This window comes from Aspergillus brunneoviolaceus, assembly GCF_003184695.1.
Source record: "Aspergillus brunneoviolaceus CBS 621.78 unplaced genomic scaffold BO95scaffold_23, whole genome shotgun sequence".
Classification (NCBI taxonomy): domain Eukaryota; kingdom Fungi; phylum Ascomycota; class Eurotiomycetes; order Eurotiales; family Aspergillaceae; genus Aspergillus; species Aspergillus brunneoviolaceus.
The window spans coordinates 12,118-26,143 of NW_020290753.1; the positions used below are offsets into that span (position 1 = coordinate 12,118).

The 14,026-nt window shown below is 54.2% G+C and overlaps 4 protein-coding genes across 4 annotated transcripts; 2 read left to right on the top strand and 2 right to left on the bottom strand.

Annotated features, from left to right (window-relative positions):
• Positions 1-115: 115 nt before the first annotated feature.
• bna5-1 (kynureninase) lies at positions 116-2,131 on the top strand. The gene is made up of 5 exons (XM_025584188.1): positions 116-137; positions 198-413; positions 484-827; positions 885-1,368; positions 1,424-2,131. Exons 2-5 carry the CDS (start codon positions 239-241, stop codon positions 1,861-1,863), a joined length of 1,443 nt encoding a protein of 480 aa, XP_025443534.1. The 5' UTR covers positions 116-137; positions 198-238; the 3' UTR covers positions 1,864-2,131.
• A 235-nt stretch (positions 2,132-2,366) lies between these two features.
• Positions 2,367-3,636, bottom strand: BO95DRAFT_410633 (ER membrane protein complex subunit 4). The gene is made up of 3 exons (XM_025584189.1): positions 3,346-3,636; positions 2,869-3,218; positions 2,367-2,800 (listed from the first exon to the last, which is right to left on the bottom strand). Exons 1-3 carry the CDS (start codon positions 3,481-3,483, stop codon positions 2,725-2,727), a joined length of 564 nt encoding a protein of 187 aa, XP_025443535.1. The 5' UTR covers positions 3,484-3,636; the 3' UTR covers positions 2,367-2,724.
• Positions 3,637-4,422: 786 nt separating this feature from the next.
• Positions 4,423-6,840, top strand: BO95DRAFT_462351 (putative AP-2 adaptor complex subunit beta; the record flags this gene model as incomplete). The annotated part of the gene is made up of 5 exons (XM_025588905.1): positions 4,423-4,670; positions 4,740-4,815; positions 4,885-5,249; positions 5,302-5,730; positions 5,781-6,840. 5 exons carry the CDS (start codon positions 4,423-4,425, stop codon positions 6,838-6,840), a joined length of 2,178 nt encoding a protein of 725 aa, XP_025443536.1.
• Positions 6,841-7,083: 243 nt separating this feature from the next.
• On the bottom strand, positions 7,084-13,738 carry BO95DRAFT_513312 (SH3 domain protein). The gene is made up of 7 exons (XM_025591602.1): positions 11,493-13,738; positions 11,345-11,440; positions 9,544-11,288; positions 8,778-8,803; positions 8,154-8,659; positions 7,657-7,894; positions 7,084-7,597 (listed from the first exon to the last, which is right to left on the bottom strand). Exons 1-7 carry the CDS (start codon positions 13,297-13,299, stop codon positions 7,264-7,266), a joined length of 4,752 nt encoding a protein of 1,583 aa, XP_025443537.1. The 5' UTR covers positions 13,300-13,738; the 3' UTR covers positions 7,084-7,263.
• Positions 13,739-14,026: the final 288 nt, after the last annotated feature.

The window sequence follows — 14,026 nt, forward strand, 5'->3', positions numbered from 1 at the left end:
CATCGGCAGAATAATCACCGTGCAGTTGCCCGCCTTTCTGGCCGATAACCGATCGCGGGGAACTAAACCGAACCGCGAGCCGGGTGCCAATCGTGCTCTAAGAGCTAACCCTTGTCGAGATTTGACTATAGCACTCGGTCTGACTTCTCACATCCCTCATAGTCACCAGCTACTAGTACTGATTGGTTTTTTTCCAGCTTCACAAGATAAAGGACTGGCTTCTAGCGGATCAAACGCAATGCTTCCCGATCTGCAAGCAAAGCGCGCAAATGGTGGTCCCCCACTTTCTGACTTTACAAGAGAATATGCGCAATCGCTTGATGCGCAGGATCCTCTACGTCACTTCCGACAGGAATTTCTCATCCCCTCGAAAAGTGATTTGAAGAAGAAGACCTTAGCTCTACCGGATGGATGTACGTCAAACGAGCAAGTTTTCTGTAGCATGGACCGTGGATTAACCAGAAGCATTGTTCGTTGATATAGATAACGAGGAGGCTGAGGAAATATCCATCTATCTATGCGGGAACTCCCTTGGAGTCCAGCCCCGCAATGTTCGCAAGTATATTGACCACTATTTGCGCGCGTGGGCCATTAAGGGTGTGACGGGACATTTTGTATCGCATGATGACCAGCTGCTTCCACCCTTTGTCAACGTTGACGAGGCTGGGTCGAAGTTGATGGCGCCGATTGTTGGAGCTCACCCTGAAGAGGTTGCCGTGATGGGTACGCTGACAGCGAACCTGCACCTGCTGATGGCGAGCTTCTACAAGCCTACTAAGGAGCGATACAAGATCATCATCGAGGGCAAAGCATTTCCAAGTGATCATGTATGTGTCGGATCTTGGGCGAGCCGGAAGAGCAGCCACTGACATACGAGGAGACAGTACGCCGTTGAGTCTCAGATCAAACACCACGATCTTCGCCCAGAAGACGCCATGGTTCTCATCGAGCCCCAAGACTCCGAATTCCCCACCTTGCCCACCGAGCAAATTCTTCGTGTCATCGATGAGCATGCCTCGAGTACAGCTGTAATTCTTCTCTCTGCCATCCAATTTTACACTGGGCAGTATTTCGACATCGAGGAAATCACCGCGTATGCCCAGTCGAAGGGCATTTTGGTTGGCTGGGACTGCGCCCATGCGGCCGGCAACGTGGACTTGCGATTGCATGACTGGAATGTGGACTTTGCTGCATGGTGTACCTACAAGTACCTTAACAGCGGTCCTGGCTGTATGGCGGCCCTTTTTGTCCACGAGAAGCACGGCAAAGTAGACAGAGATAAGATTGGCACTGCAGAGCAACCCTTCCGCCCGCGCTTGTCAGGTTGGTGGGGAGGAGACAAGCAGACGCGGTTCCTGATGGAAAATAGTATGGTATCCCGAGATATCTCAAGCCTCAAGCTCTAATTTCACACCCCCCGCAGACTTCGTTCCTCAGACAGGTGCCGCAGGCTACCAGCTCTCGAACCCGTCGGTTCTGGATATAAACGCGCTTGCGGCCTCCCTCGAACTTTTCAACCGGACTTCAATGGCGCAGATCCGGGAGAAGTCCCTGCAGATAACTGCATACTTGGAACAACTCCTTCTGGAGTTTCCGTCCGAGTCGCTTCCAGAGAGACCGTTCAATATAATCACACCCTCGAATCCAGCAGAGCGGGGTGCTCAACTCAGTCTGCGCTTGGCGCCGGGTCTTCTCGACGGCGTTCTCGAGGTTCTTGAAGAGCACGGTGTTGTGATTGATGAACGGAAGCCAGACGTCATTCGAGTGGCGCCTGCGCCTATGTACAACTCGTACATCGATGTTTGGGAGTTTTGTCAGGTCTTTCTGAAGGCCTGTCAGCAGGCTTTGGACGCCCGTAAGTGAACATACAACTTGTGTATCTGTGATTTTGGAAAGAAAACCTCTCAACGACCAAATCCTTCCATCCTCTTATCCATGCAATCGACCGTGACCTATGAGATTTCCGGGTCCACGTCAACTTTTAGCAAGGCTTCTGGGACGATGACAAACATATAATCCAAATATACCACCAGTCATATTGACAAATATGGATTGGATCTTCACCGAAGGGTCTAATCTTTCAGTAGGTGTCCTTGGCTCCACATGTATGTATATCCTGTTCATATCAAATCATCCGAGGCAAGAGATCGCTTTCGCGGTTCCTCTAATACATGGCAAAGAGAAAGTATTTGGGGCAGTACGAAGTGGGCAGTTCTTAAGCCTGCTATGTAGGAATAGATTTCCTATGAAATACTTATTACGTATAGTAGCGAAAATAACCTACTATTAACCATATAAATTTGTCGGTTGTCTTTACTAAACAACGCCCAAGTCCGGCCTGTTACAGCAGTACTTACTAAAAAGGCCCGTAATCAGCTCCTTTATCATTACACTGGGCATATATAAGCGGATCGTACCCAGACTAATCAGGCTGCAGGATTGACCAAGATTGGCCAGCCCACACCTGATTATAGTCTTTCAATGGTCCTTGTCCTTGAAGCTCCGCTTATTCTGGGAGTTCGAGCGGCCCTACCTAGTAGTGTGGCCATCTGTACTGTACAAAAGTATGGCAACTGCTACACACGTGCAACTAGTACGAGCCTAATTGACGAAGGATTCCGGTTATTTTGCACGAAAGACTTGTTTCATATCAACCCTCGGGCCATTTTATACTTTCCGTGCGCCAACATTCTGTACCTAATATAGAACATAAACCCTGGAGATTCATCCAAATGCAAAATAAGCCGGCTCCAACGATTGACGCTCTGACTCCCACGCTAACCAATCTGATCTCGTAGTCCTGTGAAAAAGATAGAATGTTAGCCATCCGTCCAGCCCAGCAGCCGCGCGAGAAGAGAGCCCACTTACGGCAGGAGACCCATCGCGTTGACCTTCCAGATACCCAAGCAAAGTAAGACTAGCTGCATTACGACATAAATGGCCTTGACGCCCAGAAGCTTGCTCCGTGTGCCTTCGGTTTCGAACTTGGTGAAGACGGTGTTGGTATTGATGAGGCCTTGGATCGGGCCCTTGAAGAGCATGAAGACCATCATGATGCTGAAGATTTGGAGACTGTTGCCAGACATGTACATCATAATCGCGTTCATGGGGATTTGCTTGGAGGGAGCCAGGGCAATCTCCCAGGCCTTCTTCAACTTCAGGGTATCGGTCTCCTCGGGCTTGGTCGGCGCGGCGGTGGTTGATGACTGTTGCGCAAGCTGCGGACACAATTATAAGGGTTAGTTCGGTGGCCTCGGAGGGGGGGGGGGGGGGGGGGGGGGGGGGGGGGGGGGGGGGGGGGGGGGGGGAGAAGGGGGAGTAGGGAGTATTCATGACAGAACATACGTTTTTACCGCCCATCTTCTTCGAATAGCCTGGAGGATCGGGGATTTTGGCGGCCTCTTTGCTTGGGCGCGGCATCGGGGTGTTTAGCCTGACCACCCATTCTGGGGGTGGAGGCGGGTTGAGAGGTTGCGCAGCCATCCTCCAAGTTTGTTTAATGGACTCAAATATGAGATAACGAGGAGGGAGCTGAGCACAAGCGAGCGTAGCGTAGTAGAAGGGTTGTTGATGGGCAACGGTGCGGAGAAGGCAAGCTGGAAGAATGTTGATTGATGACAACCCCCGTCGTCCTCCTCCATCCGGACTGGGAATTTCTCCACAAGCGGCGGGCGGAGTTGGCGGCTCCCGATCCACTCCTGATTCTCAATCCAACCCAGACCCTGATCGAGGCTCGTTCCCCTTTTGACCTTGTTAATCTCGACTTTGGATTTCTCTCTCGACTGTCAGATCGAACTGGGGGAGACAGTGATTATTTCCCATTGAACCTAGGTTCGACCCCAATCCGCTTCCGCGCTCATTCCTCCGTGCACCGCTGACTCCTTTAGCACTCGCCTGCACACCCCTCTCCCTTCTCGAAAGGTCATGGAAGCTGCGGCCAGCTAAAGATCTCCTCCCCCTCGAAGCTAGCATACCGACACGAACCAACGTCGCTATACATGCACATGCGATTTTGAAACACCACCACCTTCACCTGCAAACCCTGCGCCAGCCCTGTTTTGAAAAGTACCAAGCCACCGAACCTCGCCCGATTCGTCACCTATAACCCTCCGACGCAATGAGTTCTAGCGGGGGAGATGCGAAGTTGTTCGCAAGGGTATGTACTTGCGCATGCACTGCTCTTCCGTTTCGTCGGTCGCTTTGAGGCCTTGGCCTGGTGACTTTCTATCATCCTTCCGCATCTTCCCCCTCCTCAATCCGTCAAATCACACTCGACGGTAGCTCTCTTCCATACGAACCGAGCACTGTCCTATTCCTTCCTCCTCGCACCCTTGGGGCAACCTCTTTTCGGTCATCCATGAAATCCTATCCACCTCACACACTTGAGTCTCGCTCGTTCTAGAGGAGACTCCCTGTGATCCCATGTTTCTCAGTGTGGTCCCCTATAGTCCGCAATATGGCTTACCATTCTCTCAATCTAAACAGGGCAAAGTCGCCGAACTGCGCCAGGAGCTCAACAGCGGTGGGAAAAAGGATAAGAACCATTCGGCCAAGAAGATCGCCCTCAAGAAGATTGTCGCAAACATGACGATGAGCAACAATGACATGGTAGCCTTGTTCCCGGATGTGATCGGTTGCATGAACCTGCCCAGTCTGGAAATCAAAAAGATGTATGTCGAGAGGGCGAAAACCGATTGCGGATACAATTGTTCGGCGCTGACTTGTCTTTAACGATACAGGTGCTTCCTGTTTCTGGTCAACTACTCCAGGGCGAAGCCAGATATTGCGCTCAAGGCGTTGCCGATTCTGGTCGATGTATGGATGATGCCCAGCTTTCTTCCCCCACCTGGATGCACTTCGATGGATTTCCTAACGAGCGCATAGGATATGGAAGATTCTAACCCGCTCGTGCGTGCTCTGGCTTTACGAACGATCTCATATGTCCACGTTCGCGAGTTTGTTGAAGCCACAGTCGCACCGGTCAAGCGATTGATGCAGGATATGGATCCCTACGTCCGGAAAACGGCCGCCTTTTGTGTCGCGAAGCTCTACGAGCACGATAAGAAGATGGTTGAAAGCTCCGACCTGATCGACCGGTTGAACAGCATGCTTAAGGACGAGAACCCGACGGTGGTATCCAGCGTCCTTGCCTCCTTGGTAGATATTTGGGGACGGAGTGAATCGATCTCTCTCACCATTGACTACGCCAGTGCGTCGAAGCTGGTTTCGATCCTACCAGACTGCTCTGAGTACTTACTCCTGTACCCGATGAAACCAGTCTTTTGCTAATAAGACCCATAGGTGGGGGCAATCATACATTCTCGAAGCCTTGATGTCCTATGTTCCTCAAGATTCCGCTGAAGCGCTCTTGCTGGCAGAGCGTATTGCTCCTCGCCTGTCGCATTCCAACTCTGCCGTCGTTCTGACTTCGATCCGGGTCATCCTCTACCTCATGAACTATATCGCCGACGAGAGACATGTTACCTCGTTAGCGAAGAAGTTGTCACCGCCCTTAGTCACACTTCTCTCCAAGCCCCCAGAAGTCCAGTATTTGGCTTTACGCAATGCCATCTTAATCCTACAGAAGAGGCCGGAAGTCCTACGGAACGATATCCGCGTCTTCTTCTGCAACTACAACGATCCGATCTATGTCAAAGTAACGAAGCTGGAATTAATATTCATGCTGACTACGAAAGAAAACATCTCTGTGGTGCTCGCGGAGCTCAGGGAGTAAGTTTGCCTTTTGATGTCCTGACGATCGCACAGCTAACAATGGTTAGGTATGCCACAGAGATCGATGTCCATTTCGTGCGCAAGGCAGTGCGCGCGATTGGCAAATTGGCGATCAAGATCGAGTCGGCCGCACGGCAGTGTATCGACACCCTCCTTGACCTGGTCAACGCAAAGATTCCCTACATCGTCCAGGAAGCGACCGTGGTCATCCGAAACATCTTCCGCAAATACCCCAACCAATACGAGAACATCATCAGTAACGTCATCCAGAACATCGACGAGCTCGATGAGCCAGAGGCCAAGGCCGCTATCATCTGGATAATCGGACAATACGCAGACCGCATCGAGAACTCTGACGGCCTTCTTCAGGACTACCTCGCCACCTTCCACGACGAAACCATCGAGGTTCAACTGGCCCTCCTGACCGCAACGGTGAAGTTCTTCATCCAACGCCCAACCAAGGGCCAGCAGCTGGTCCCCCAAGTGCTGAAGTGGTGCACGGAGGAGACGGACGACCCCGACCTCCGCGACCGAGGGTACATGTACTGGCGGCTCCTCTCCACCGACCCCGCGGCCGCCAAACAAGTCGTCATGGGCGAGAAACCGCCGATCAGCGCGGAGAGCGAGAAACTCGACCCGAAGACGCTAGAGGAGCTGTGCTTGAATGTCGGCACGCTGGCCACGGTATATCTGAAGCCTGTCCAGCAGGTCTTCCGCAATGCGCGGACCAGACGATTGCAGTACAGCCCCGCCCTGCAGAAGCCGCAAGAGGAAGCCACCAGCGCCGCCAGCTGGCAGTTTCCCGCTGCGGCGGCACAGGTCGCGGCCAGTAGTCCCACGGCCGCGACGGCCGCCAACCCGACGGGCTTCCCGATGACCGGCGCGGCGGCGGGTGACATGAACGCCGCCGTCAGCGCCGCGGACAACTACTTCAACAGCGTCGGCAGCCAGCAGATGGCCGCGCTCGATCTGGGCGGTCGCGGCGACGGCGGTGCCGGGGGCGGTGGCGCGTCGCAGACCCAGTATGTGGTCAACCAGAATCAGCAACAGGTCTATCAACCCCAGTTGGCTGGTGGTGCGGCGACGGGAGAGCTGTTGCTGCTGTAATATCCTCTACGTAGTATTCCTGCTCATTCCGCTGCGTCCGTTCTTCATACTTACTTCATTGGGTTTTCCCCTTCTTGCATTCATCCTTTGAGCGATGCCAGCTTTTTGATCGCAGGCAGGGACTTGTGATACCTCTTATTATTCAACATTTCTATTATATGTATCATTTTAACTACACACAAAATGTAAAGAAGTTGGGGGGGGCTGGATTCATGGTTTACAATTTTTATTGTATATCATACACACTTCCTACCCAATCTGCCTGCCTCTAGCAGAATTGAGGTGTATGGACACTAGTTTGCAAAATTGTCATTATTGCGCCAACCATCGATTGCAATGCACCAAAGACGCCGGGGACCATTGGATAAAAACATAGTAGTGGTAGTAGTGGTAGTAGTAGAGCGCTGCACCTAACGAGAATGCTCACTCATCATCATCCAACCGAGCAAGTCCACCACGACTACGTTTGAGGCGGTCATCCAGATTGTCTTCCTGGAGTTGGCGATGAAGACCCGACACAAAACGGCCTTTCTCAGAGCGATGCTTCTCGTCCTCCTCGAGCTGCTTCTGTTCCGCAGCGGTAACCTCTGCAATACGCTGACGACGGGTTTCCTCCATCTCGTCTGCGTTGGAAAGCATCTCTGCCAGTTTGCGCTGACGTTCTTGCTCCAAATCCTTGGCTCCCTGCTCCGTGTTGTTGTTGTTGTTTCTGCCATCCTGCAGGTTCCGGTCACGATTGTACGAGTCCCTCGGTCCTCTGTAGTCCCTTCTGTCAAAGAAGCGATCGGATCTCTCTCGTCGATCGCGGCCACGGACGTCCTGACGAGCACCATCTCCCCGGTCATCAGAACGGCGTATGTCTGAGCGATGGCGATCAGGTCGGGGTGACGGCGATCGATCACGGGGCGCATTCCGACGAGAAGAGCGGTCGTAACGGTCCTCTCGGTCACGGTGATGCCTGCTGGGGTACTCTCTCTCGCTGCCGTCTCTGTCGCCGCGATCGCGGTCCGGGTCTCTTCTGTCGTAGTCGCGATCTCTGCGATCCCTGTCCTCCCTACGATCCCGATCCTCTCGGCGATGATGATAACTCCGGTCGCCCCTCTCATCCCTCCGTCTTCTCTCCGAGCGATCCCCCGCAGCAGCTCTGGGTGATCTCTCCCTCTCCCGGTGCGACCTCCTATCCCCCTCATCGCTATACCTCCTACTCCTCCTACTACCCCGATGATCCCTGTCCCTGTCCCTGTCCCTACTCCCCTCCCGCCGCTGCCTCCTCTCCCTTTCCCTATGCCCCGCTCCAACACTCGCCCCCGCACCTCCCACCACCTGGGACCCCCTCCTCACCCCCTCCTTAATCGCACTCTCCAAAGCCGCCTGCTCCCTCTTCCGAATCTCCAACAACGGATCCGCCAGAACCTTCGCCATCGTATCCCGGGGATTCGTCCCTGCAGCCGCGCCCGCGGCACCATCGTCCCCCGCACCCGCGACCGCGACCCCGCCCACCCCGGCGGCCCCCTTCTTCAGCGCCTGACTCTCATCGTTCTTCAGCAGAATCTGATCGAACCGCCGCTTGCCCAAGAGGTACCCTTCCATCTCCTCGGAGTAGTGGCCCGTGGCGCTCGACGGCTCCTGGTACATCCAGTCGACGCGCTGGATCTGGCGCGGGGCGCCCGAGTCCTCCTGCAGCCGCTGGAGTTCCTGGATCTGGCGCTCTTCGTCCCGCTCGCGCCGCAGCTGGTCGATGCGTTTGCGCTCCTCGAGGGCGCGTTTCTCTTCCGCCCAGACGCGCTCCTGGTTGCGGAGGAGGGAGGGGTGCCATGATCTATTGAGATCGGTGAGTTAGTTGGTTGGACCGGGTGGGGGGGGGAGGAGGGGAGGGGACAGGCTTGATGATAAGGGAAAGGAGGATCTGGAAGGGAAGGTCGGGAGAGAGGACGTACTTCTTTAGGTTGAGATCACCACCCATCTTTGCGGTTGCGGATTAGATGAAGATGGGATAGGGGTCTGGTAGTAGTGGTGGGTTGTTTGGTTGGCAGATTGTTGTGAGGAGAAAAGATGGATGGAAGAAGGATGAAGCTCCGGCGGTTGTGACGATGCAGTGCCACAGGTGGGTGGGTTGTTCTTCCTAATTAGGAAGGATGGGTCCGGTCCCGAGTCGGGGCCCGGGGGCGGTGGCCGGAGCGGACTGCAAGGTGCATGCGGTGGAGGACCAGCCACAACTTGCAAAGAAGGTTGGCGCCACTGCGGGTCAGCACTTTCTGCCCAACTTGTCGACGGACTATCTTCGGAGTGCCTTTGGCCACTGCATAAATGGTGCAGCTGCTGTACTGTACAGAACATACATTGTACAGTACAGTGTAGTGACACACAAGGATCTACTACGGAGTAGACTAATACTAGGAGGAAAAGATCATCAAAGATTCTGCAGTTGTTGATGTAATGGAGTATGCCGACAGTAAAACTAAAACAACAGTCATCGCAGTGCATTAACAGTTACACTGAACGACATTCAATGGATAGATAGGTACAACAAGAAAGGTAGGTAATATATGGAAGCAGATCATAGAACAACACCACGCCTATGCTCACACAGACCTCCTGGCAAGCTTGTGCGCAGTACATATACCAGCAGATCTCTCCATTAGTCTTCAACGCGTTTCCTTATTTATCCCAGCCAACATAACTCCGAGGCATCACACGCCATACCTTACATTCTCCACTCCGCAAGTCATTCAGCTTGAAGCTCTCCATTTTGACCTTCTTGCTTTCTCTGCCCTGCTCCCAGGCGCGGATCTTCTTCTTCGTGCCGTCCCAGTCAACGACAATGCCTACGTGATCGGGCTTGCCAACCTCGGAGCTGTACTTTTGATGCATGGTGCCACGATGGCCCTGGAACCGTGCGTTCCGGAAAGTCACAACATCTCCTGCGCGGATCTCATCATTTTGCTGAACCGAAGCATTGGCCAGGTTAGAGTAGACAAGAGCACCGTAGGCGCGCGTGCCAACAGGAAGCAGGACATCAGACAGAGGACTGAGTAGATGCTGCACCAGGCCATGTGGGGTACCATCCGCGACAGTAGTGTTCTGGATTCCATTGACTGCATTCGCAATGCGCGTGCCAATCTGGTTGTGGGCAGTCTCGAGTTGATCTTGACGCGGCTGATGAGGAGGCGCCTCGTGACGCTGTTCGAGGGCCGCATCACTGGGATTGCGAGCATCGAAGTTCACAGTGATCACAGTTTGGGAGTAGTCGATGAATAAGATATAAACATCCTTGGTCACAGTAGACTTACCGCCCCGCTTGGAGGAATTTGACTCCTCGAATTCGAGAAGAACATCCTTGCGATTCTGGAAAACAGGGGGCGGGGTATTGGGTTGCGTCCACCAAAGAGTATTCTCTGCCAAGTCAACGTCCGTGGCAATAAAGCCTAAATCGATAGATGGACGGGAAACATCCATAGATCTCCGAACACTGGGCTGGGCTCTTGGAATGTCAAGCGATGCACGGTTGCTACGAGGTGTAGGCGGAGGTAGACTAGGGGGCGGGGGAGCCATTGAGGCGCGCTTTTCGCGAGGCGACGAAATGGACGTCTCGCCATAAGGCTGAACGGGCGAAGCTTCATAGAGATCATCGGACTCGTCTTCAGCGGACCGAGGAGGCATCGGTGGAGCTTCCACCGGGCCGCTGGGAACTGGTGGCGGTGGTGGTGCTCTCGAAACAGGCACGCCATGCTGGGGGGCAGTATAACGGTAAGGATCATACTCATCATCATCACCGCCATATGAAGGCTCTCTTTGCGGTGGAGGAGGTGGAGGTCCTCTAGGCGACTGTATTGAGTCTCTGCCGGAACTCTTTGGAGGCTGGATCGGCGGGGGAGGGGGCACTGCGCGTGGGGCAGATAGTGGAGGGGGAGGCGGGAGACGAGTCTGGGGCGGGCTTCCAGGAGATCGAAGCGAGTGTTCGTCGGTCATGACACCTTCGTCGAGGCTAGAATCGCGGCCGTGTGACTTCAGAGCATCCTTGAACTTAGCACCAGATGCGATGTCCGTGTCGTAGTCGCCATCATATTCAGTTATTTCGCCTTCGGTACCCTCGCCAGCTTGGCGGGGCTGCGAAGCCATGCTTGTCCGACTGTCGGTTGTAGACCTTCGCCGCATATTGACTGGAGGAGGGGGAGGGATGGGTCTACTCTGAGATGGGACTGGGGGATTGACTGGTACTGGGGGAGGAGGGCGGCTCATTCTCTTGTCTGCAGGGAGTGTAGGTGACAAGGGAGATGTTGTATCGTAGGTCGATGCTCGGCGAGAGTCGAGATGGTCGGGGAGCGGAGGTGCTGGTTGCTCTGCTGCTGCAGTGGCCGGCGTAGCGTTCGGATGCAGGGACAATTCGTCATCAGATTCGTCTCCTGGATCAGCAGGTGCAGCGCCCTTGGGTGGGGGCAGAGATTGAGCTAGTTTCTCCAAATTAGGACAAATTAAAACTCAGCACTAGTTTGAGCAAACTTACATCCTGGAATCGGCGGAGGGGACAAAGGCTGTTCATGAGGAACTGGAGGTGGTACCGGGCGCGTATTGAGTGGGGGAGGGGGAGGAACTGCGCGCTCTGTGAATGGTTTCAGCAATAGCCCAGGGGTATTAAAAAGCATCTTCCGTACCTTGAGGTGTAAATGGTCTATCGGCAGACATACGCCGTTGAGGAGGTTCTTCATGGACAACTTCCTCTACATCAGGAACCTCGTGTGCAGCATGCTGCTCAGTTATCGGACTTGCGGGAGACTCGTCCTGTTCTTCCTCCTGTTCTTCCTCTTTCTGGACATTAGGATAAACTGGAGGCTTTCCTGCATTCATTCCAGGCAAGGCCATGATAGGGACGGGAGGGGCTGCGGCGGGACGGGAGCTCTCATCATCAATGGCTCTCTCCGCCTCCACAGTCGCAGGCGCCTTAGGTTTGCGAGCCGCACCAGGAATAGGCATCCCACCAGGGGGTCCGAAGAAACCCATCATACCCATACCACCACTCATCTTTGCCATTCTCTCTCGGAGTTCCATCTTCCGCTTGACCTCAGGGTCAATTTCCTCCTCTTCGTCCTCGTCCTCGTCTGGCTGGACTGGTTCCTCGGCTTCTTCGTTGTCATCATCTGACTGCGGTTCATCTGTACGTTCTGCCTTTGCCTGCGCATCCTGAGCCTGTGCTTGACGTCTAGCCTCTGCACGGGCCCGCTCGTCGGAGTCTTCCTTGCTCGTGGAAGTTTCCTCCGCATCCTCCGTGTCGGCAGCAGCAGAATCATCCGCATCATTGGTGTCACTGGCGAGCTCCTGCGCAGGTGGGGGTGGCATTGCATGCTGCGGCACAGCTGGTCCCACTGCTTCATGGGCAGGTTCTCGTGCCGCATCGTTTGCTTCGGCTCCTTCGGCTGAAAGATCTTGTGTAGGAAGAGTGTCTTCGTGGGATTCGAGACGCTTCTTCGGAGGCCGCTTCGCCTTTTCCTTCTTTTGCGCAGCTTCGGCATGACGTTGAGCCTGTTCCATCTGTTGTTTCTGGAGAAGCGCGATACGTTCCTTGAGACTTGTTGGCTTGGGCTGATCCTCCGCGCCTTCTTCCGGACCATCACTTGACAGGGGACGGGTCTCAGACACAGGAGGCTCTCGCGTAGGAAGTTCTCTCGTGACTCGTTCTTGAACATCAGGATCTTCTTCTCTGCGATATACCTTTTGCGGGGGAGGCTCTCTGGGCGGAGGTACATAGGCGTTCTTACTAGGTGGCGGTGCAACAAACGGTTTCCGGATAAACGTGTTGGAGCTCTGAGAGAGGCCGCCTGGCTTGAAAGGCGCAACTGGCGGCGCAGCAGGCTTGTTGAACGCCGCAATACGATCCTTGAAAGACGACCCGGTAGGCTTCTCGGCGACAGCGGGAGGCGGAGGCTTGGATACAGGTTTAGGGACGGGTTCACCAGCATCCCTCGTCGAAGGTTGGGGAATGGGAGCTGCTACCGGCTTAAACGGAGGGACCTCACTTGCCGGCGATGCCAGAGCTGGAGGGGGAGAGCTAGGTGGCTGAGGTACGGCCGCCGGTGTCTTTTCAACCTCGGGCTCATGCTCAGGCTCAGGCTCAGATTCAAGCTCGGGCTCTGGTTCGGGCTCGGGATGGTAGGAACTCTCTGGAGCAGGGATTGCAGGTGCAGCAGCGGGCTCCGGGGGTGGCGGAACCGGCTCTGGTTCCTTTCTGGGTCTGCTGGGACGAGTCGGTCGCGGGGGTGCAGGGGGCTCATATCTTTCGACGAAATTCTTGGGGAAAATGCCCTCTACTTTGCGCCCGGAGTCGTCCGCATACTCACCAAAGTACCACTCAGCATCTTCCTCAGCTGTGACGGTTATAATCTGTCCGATAGCGAAATTAAGGTCGTCATCGTGGTCCGAAGAATACTCGAAGACCGCTCTGACCGTGAATGGCGGACTGGACATTTGGCAAGTTGGTGGTTCCCGTCACGGAGGTGAAATGGATGACTTGGGATCGGAGGAATGGATTGAATCGAAGTGACAGGTGGGATATCTGCAGGCAGAAGCACTAAATTATGTACGGCTTTATGCAGTAAAACATATGCGAGATGTGCTTCACTGCGAGGTGGTCTGCTTTGAGGACAAGGAAAATAACAATAAGAATATGTCAGCCTGGTGGACTGACGTACGTCAGAGCATGGCGGATGGAGAGGGGGGGATCGGAGACGCTCGCTCACACACACCGCCAGAAGGACAGATGGTGGGATCCAGGCTAGTGAGAAACTTACTGCAGTCAGGAGGACACACTGTCCACGGAATAATAAATTATTCACAAAAGGGAAGGTAGGAAGAGAGGGACTATAGAGGGAGGAATTGAGAATTAGAGGCGGAAGGTAGGGAATGATGAGCGGGGGGGGATTTTGGGGGGAGGGGGGGAGGAGAGGGAGAGGAAGAGGGAGGAATGAACAGCGAGGATGGATGTAAGGAAATGTAAGGCAAGTACAGTCAGTTACGACAAGTAGACTAAACTGTAGTTACAAAGTCGTTAGACTCGTTACAGAAAGACAGAAAGACCCTCCTTAGTCCTCTTTCACTTCTCTAAGTTCTCTCACTCTCACTCTCACTCTCTCTTGCTCGCCCGCTCTCACAAGCAGCTCCACCACGGGGGCGATCGGCGGCTAATAAGATTGAG

Excerpts from the sequence above, each read along its gene's own strand:
- BO95DRAFT_513312 (XM_025591602.1), bottom strand. The coding sequence starts at position 13,299 with ATGTCCAGTCCGCCATTCACGGTCAGAGCGGTCTTCGAGTATTCTTCG. Across the intron at positions 11,289-11,344 it reads CCCTCCGCCGATTCCAGGAT|CTCAATCTCTGCCCCCACCC; the intron begins GTAAGTTTGCTC and ends TGGAGAAACTAG. Across the intron at positions 7,895-8,153 it reads GGGGTCCCAGGTGGTGGGAG|GGAGGACAGGGATCGCAGAG; the intron begins GTGCGGGGGCGA and ends TCGGGATCGTAG.
- bna5-1 (XM_025584188.1), top strand. The coding sequence starts at position 239 with ATGCTTCCCGATCTGCAAGCAAAGCGCGCAAATGGTGGTCCCCCACTT. Across the intron at positions 414-483 it reads CTTAGCTCTACCGGATGGAT|ATAACGAGGAGGCTGAGGAA; the intron begins GTACGTCAAACG and ends TCGTTGATATAG. Across the intron at positions 1,369-1,423 it reads GCGGTTCCTGATGGAAAATA|ACTTCGTTCCTCAGACAGGT; the intron begins GTATGGTATCCC and ends CACCCCCCGCAG.
- BO95DRAFT_410633 (XM_025584189.1), bottom strand. The coding sequence starts at position 3,483 with ATGGCTGCGCAACCTCTCAACCCGCCTCCACCCCCAGAATGGGTGGTC. Across the intron at positions 3,219-3,345 it reads AGAAGATGGGCGGTAAAAAC|CTTGCGCAACAGTCATCAAC; the intron begins GTATGTTCTGTC and ends TTGTGTCCGCAG. Across the intron at positions 2,801-2,868 it reads AACGCGATGGGTCTCCTGCC|GACTACGAGATCAGATTGGT; the intron begins GTAAGTGGGCTC and ends TCTTTTTCACAG.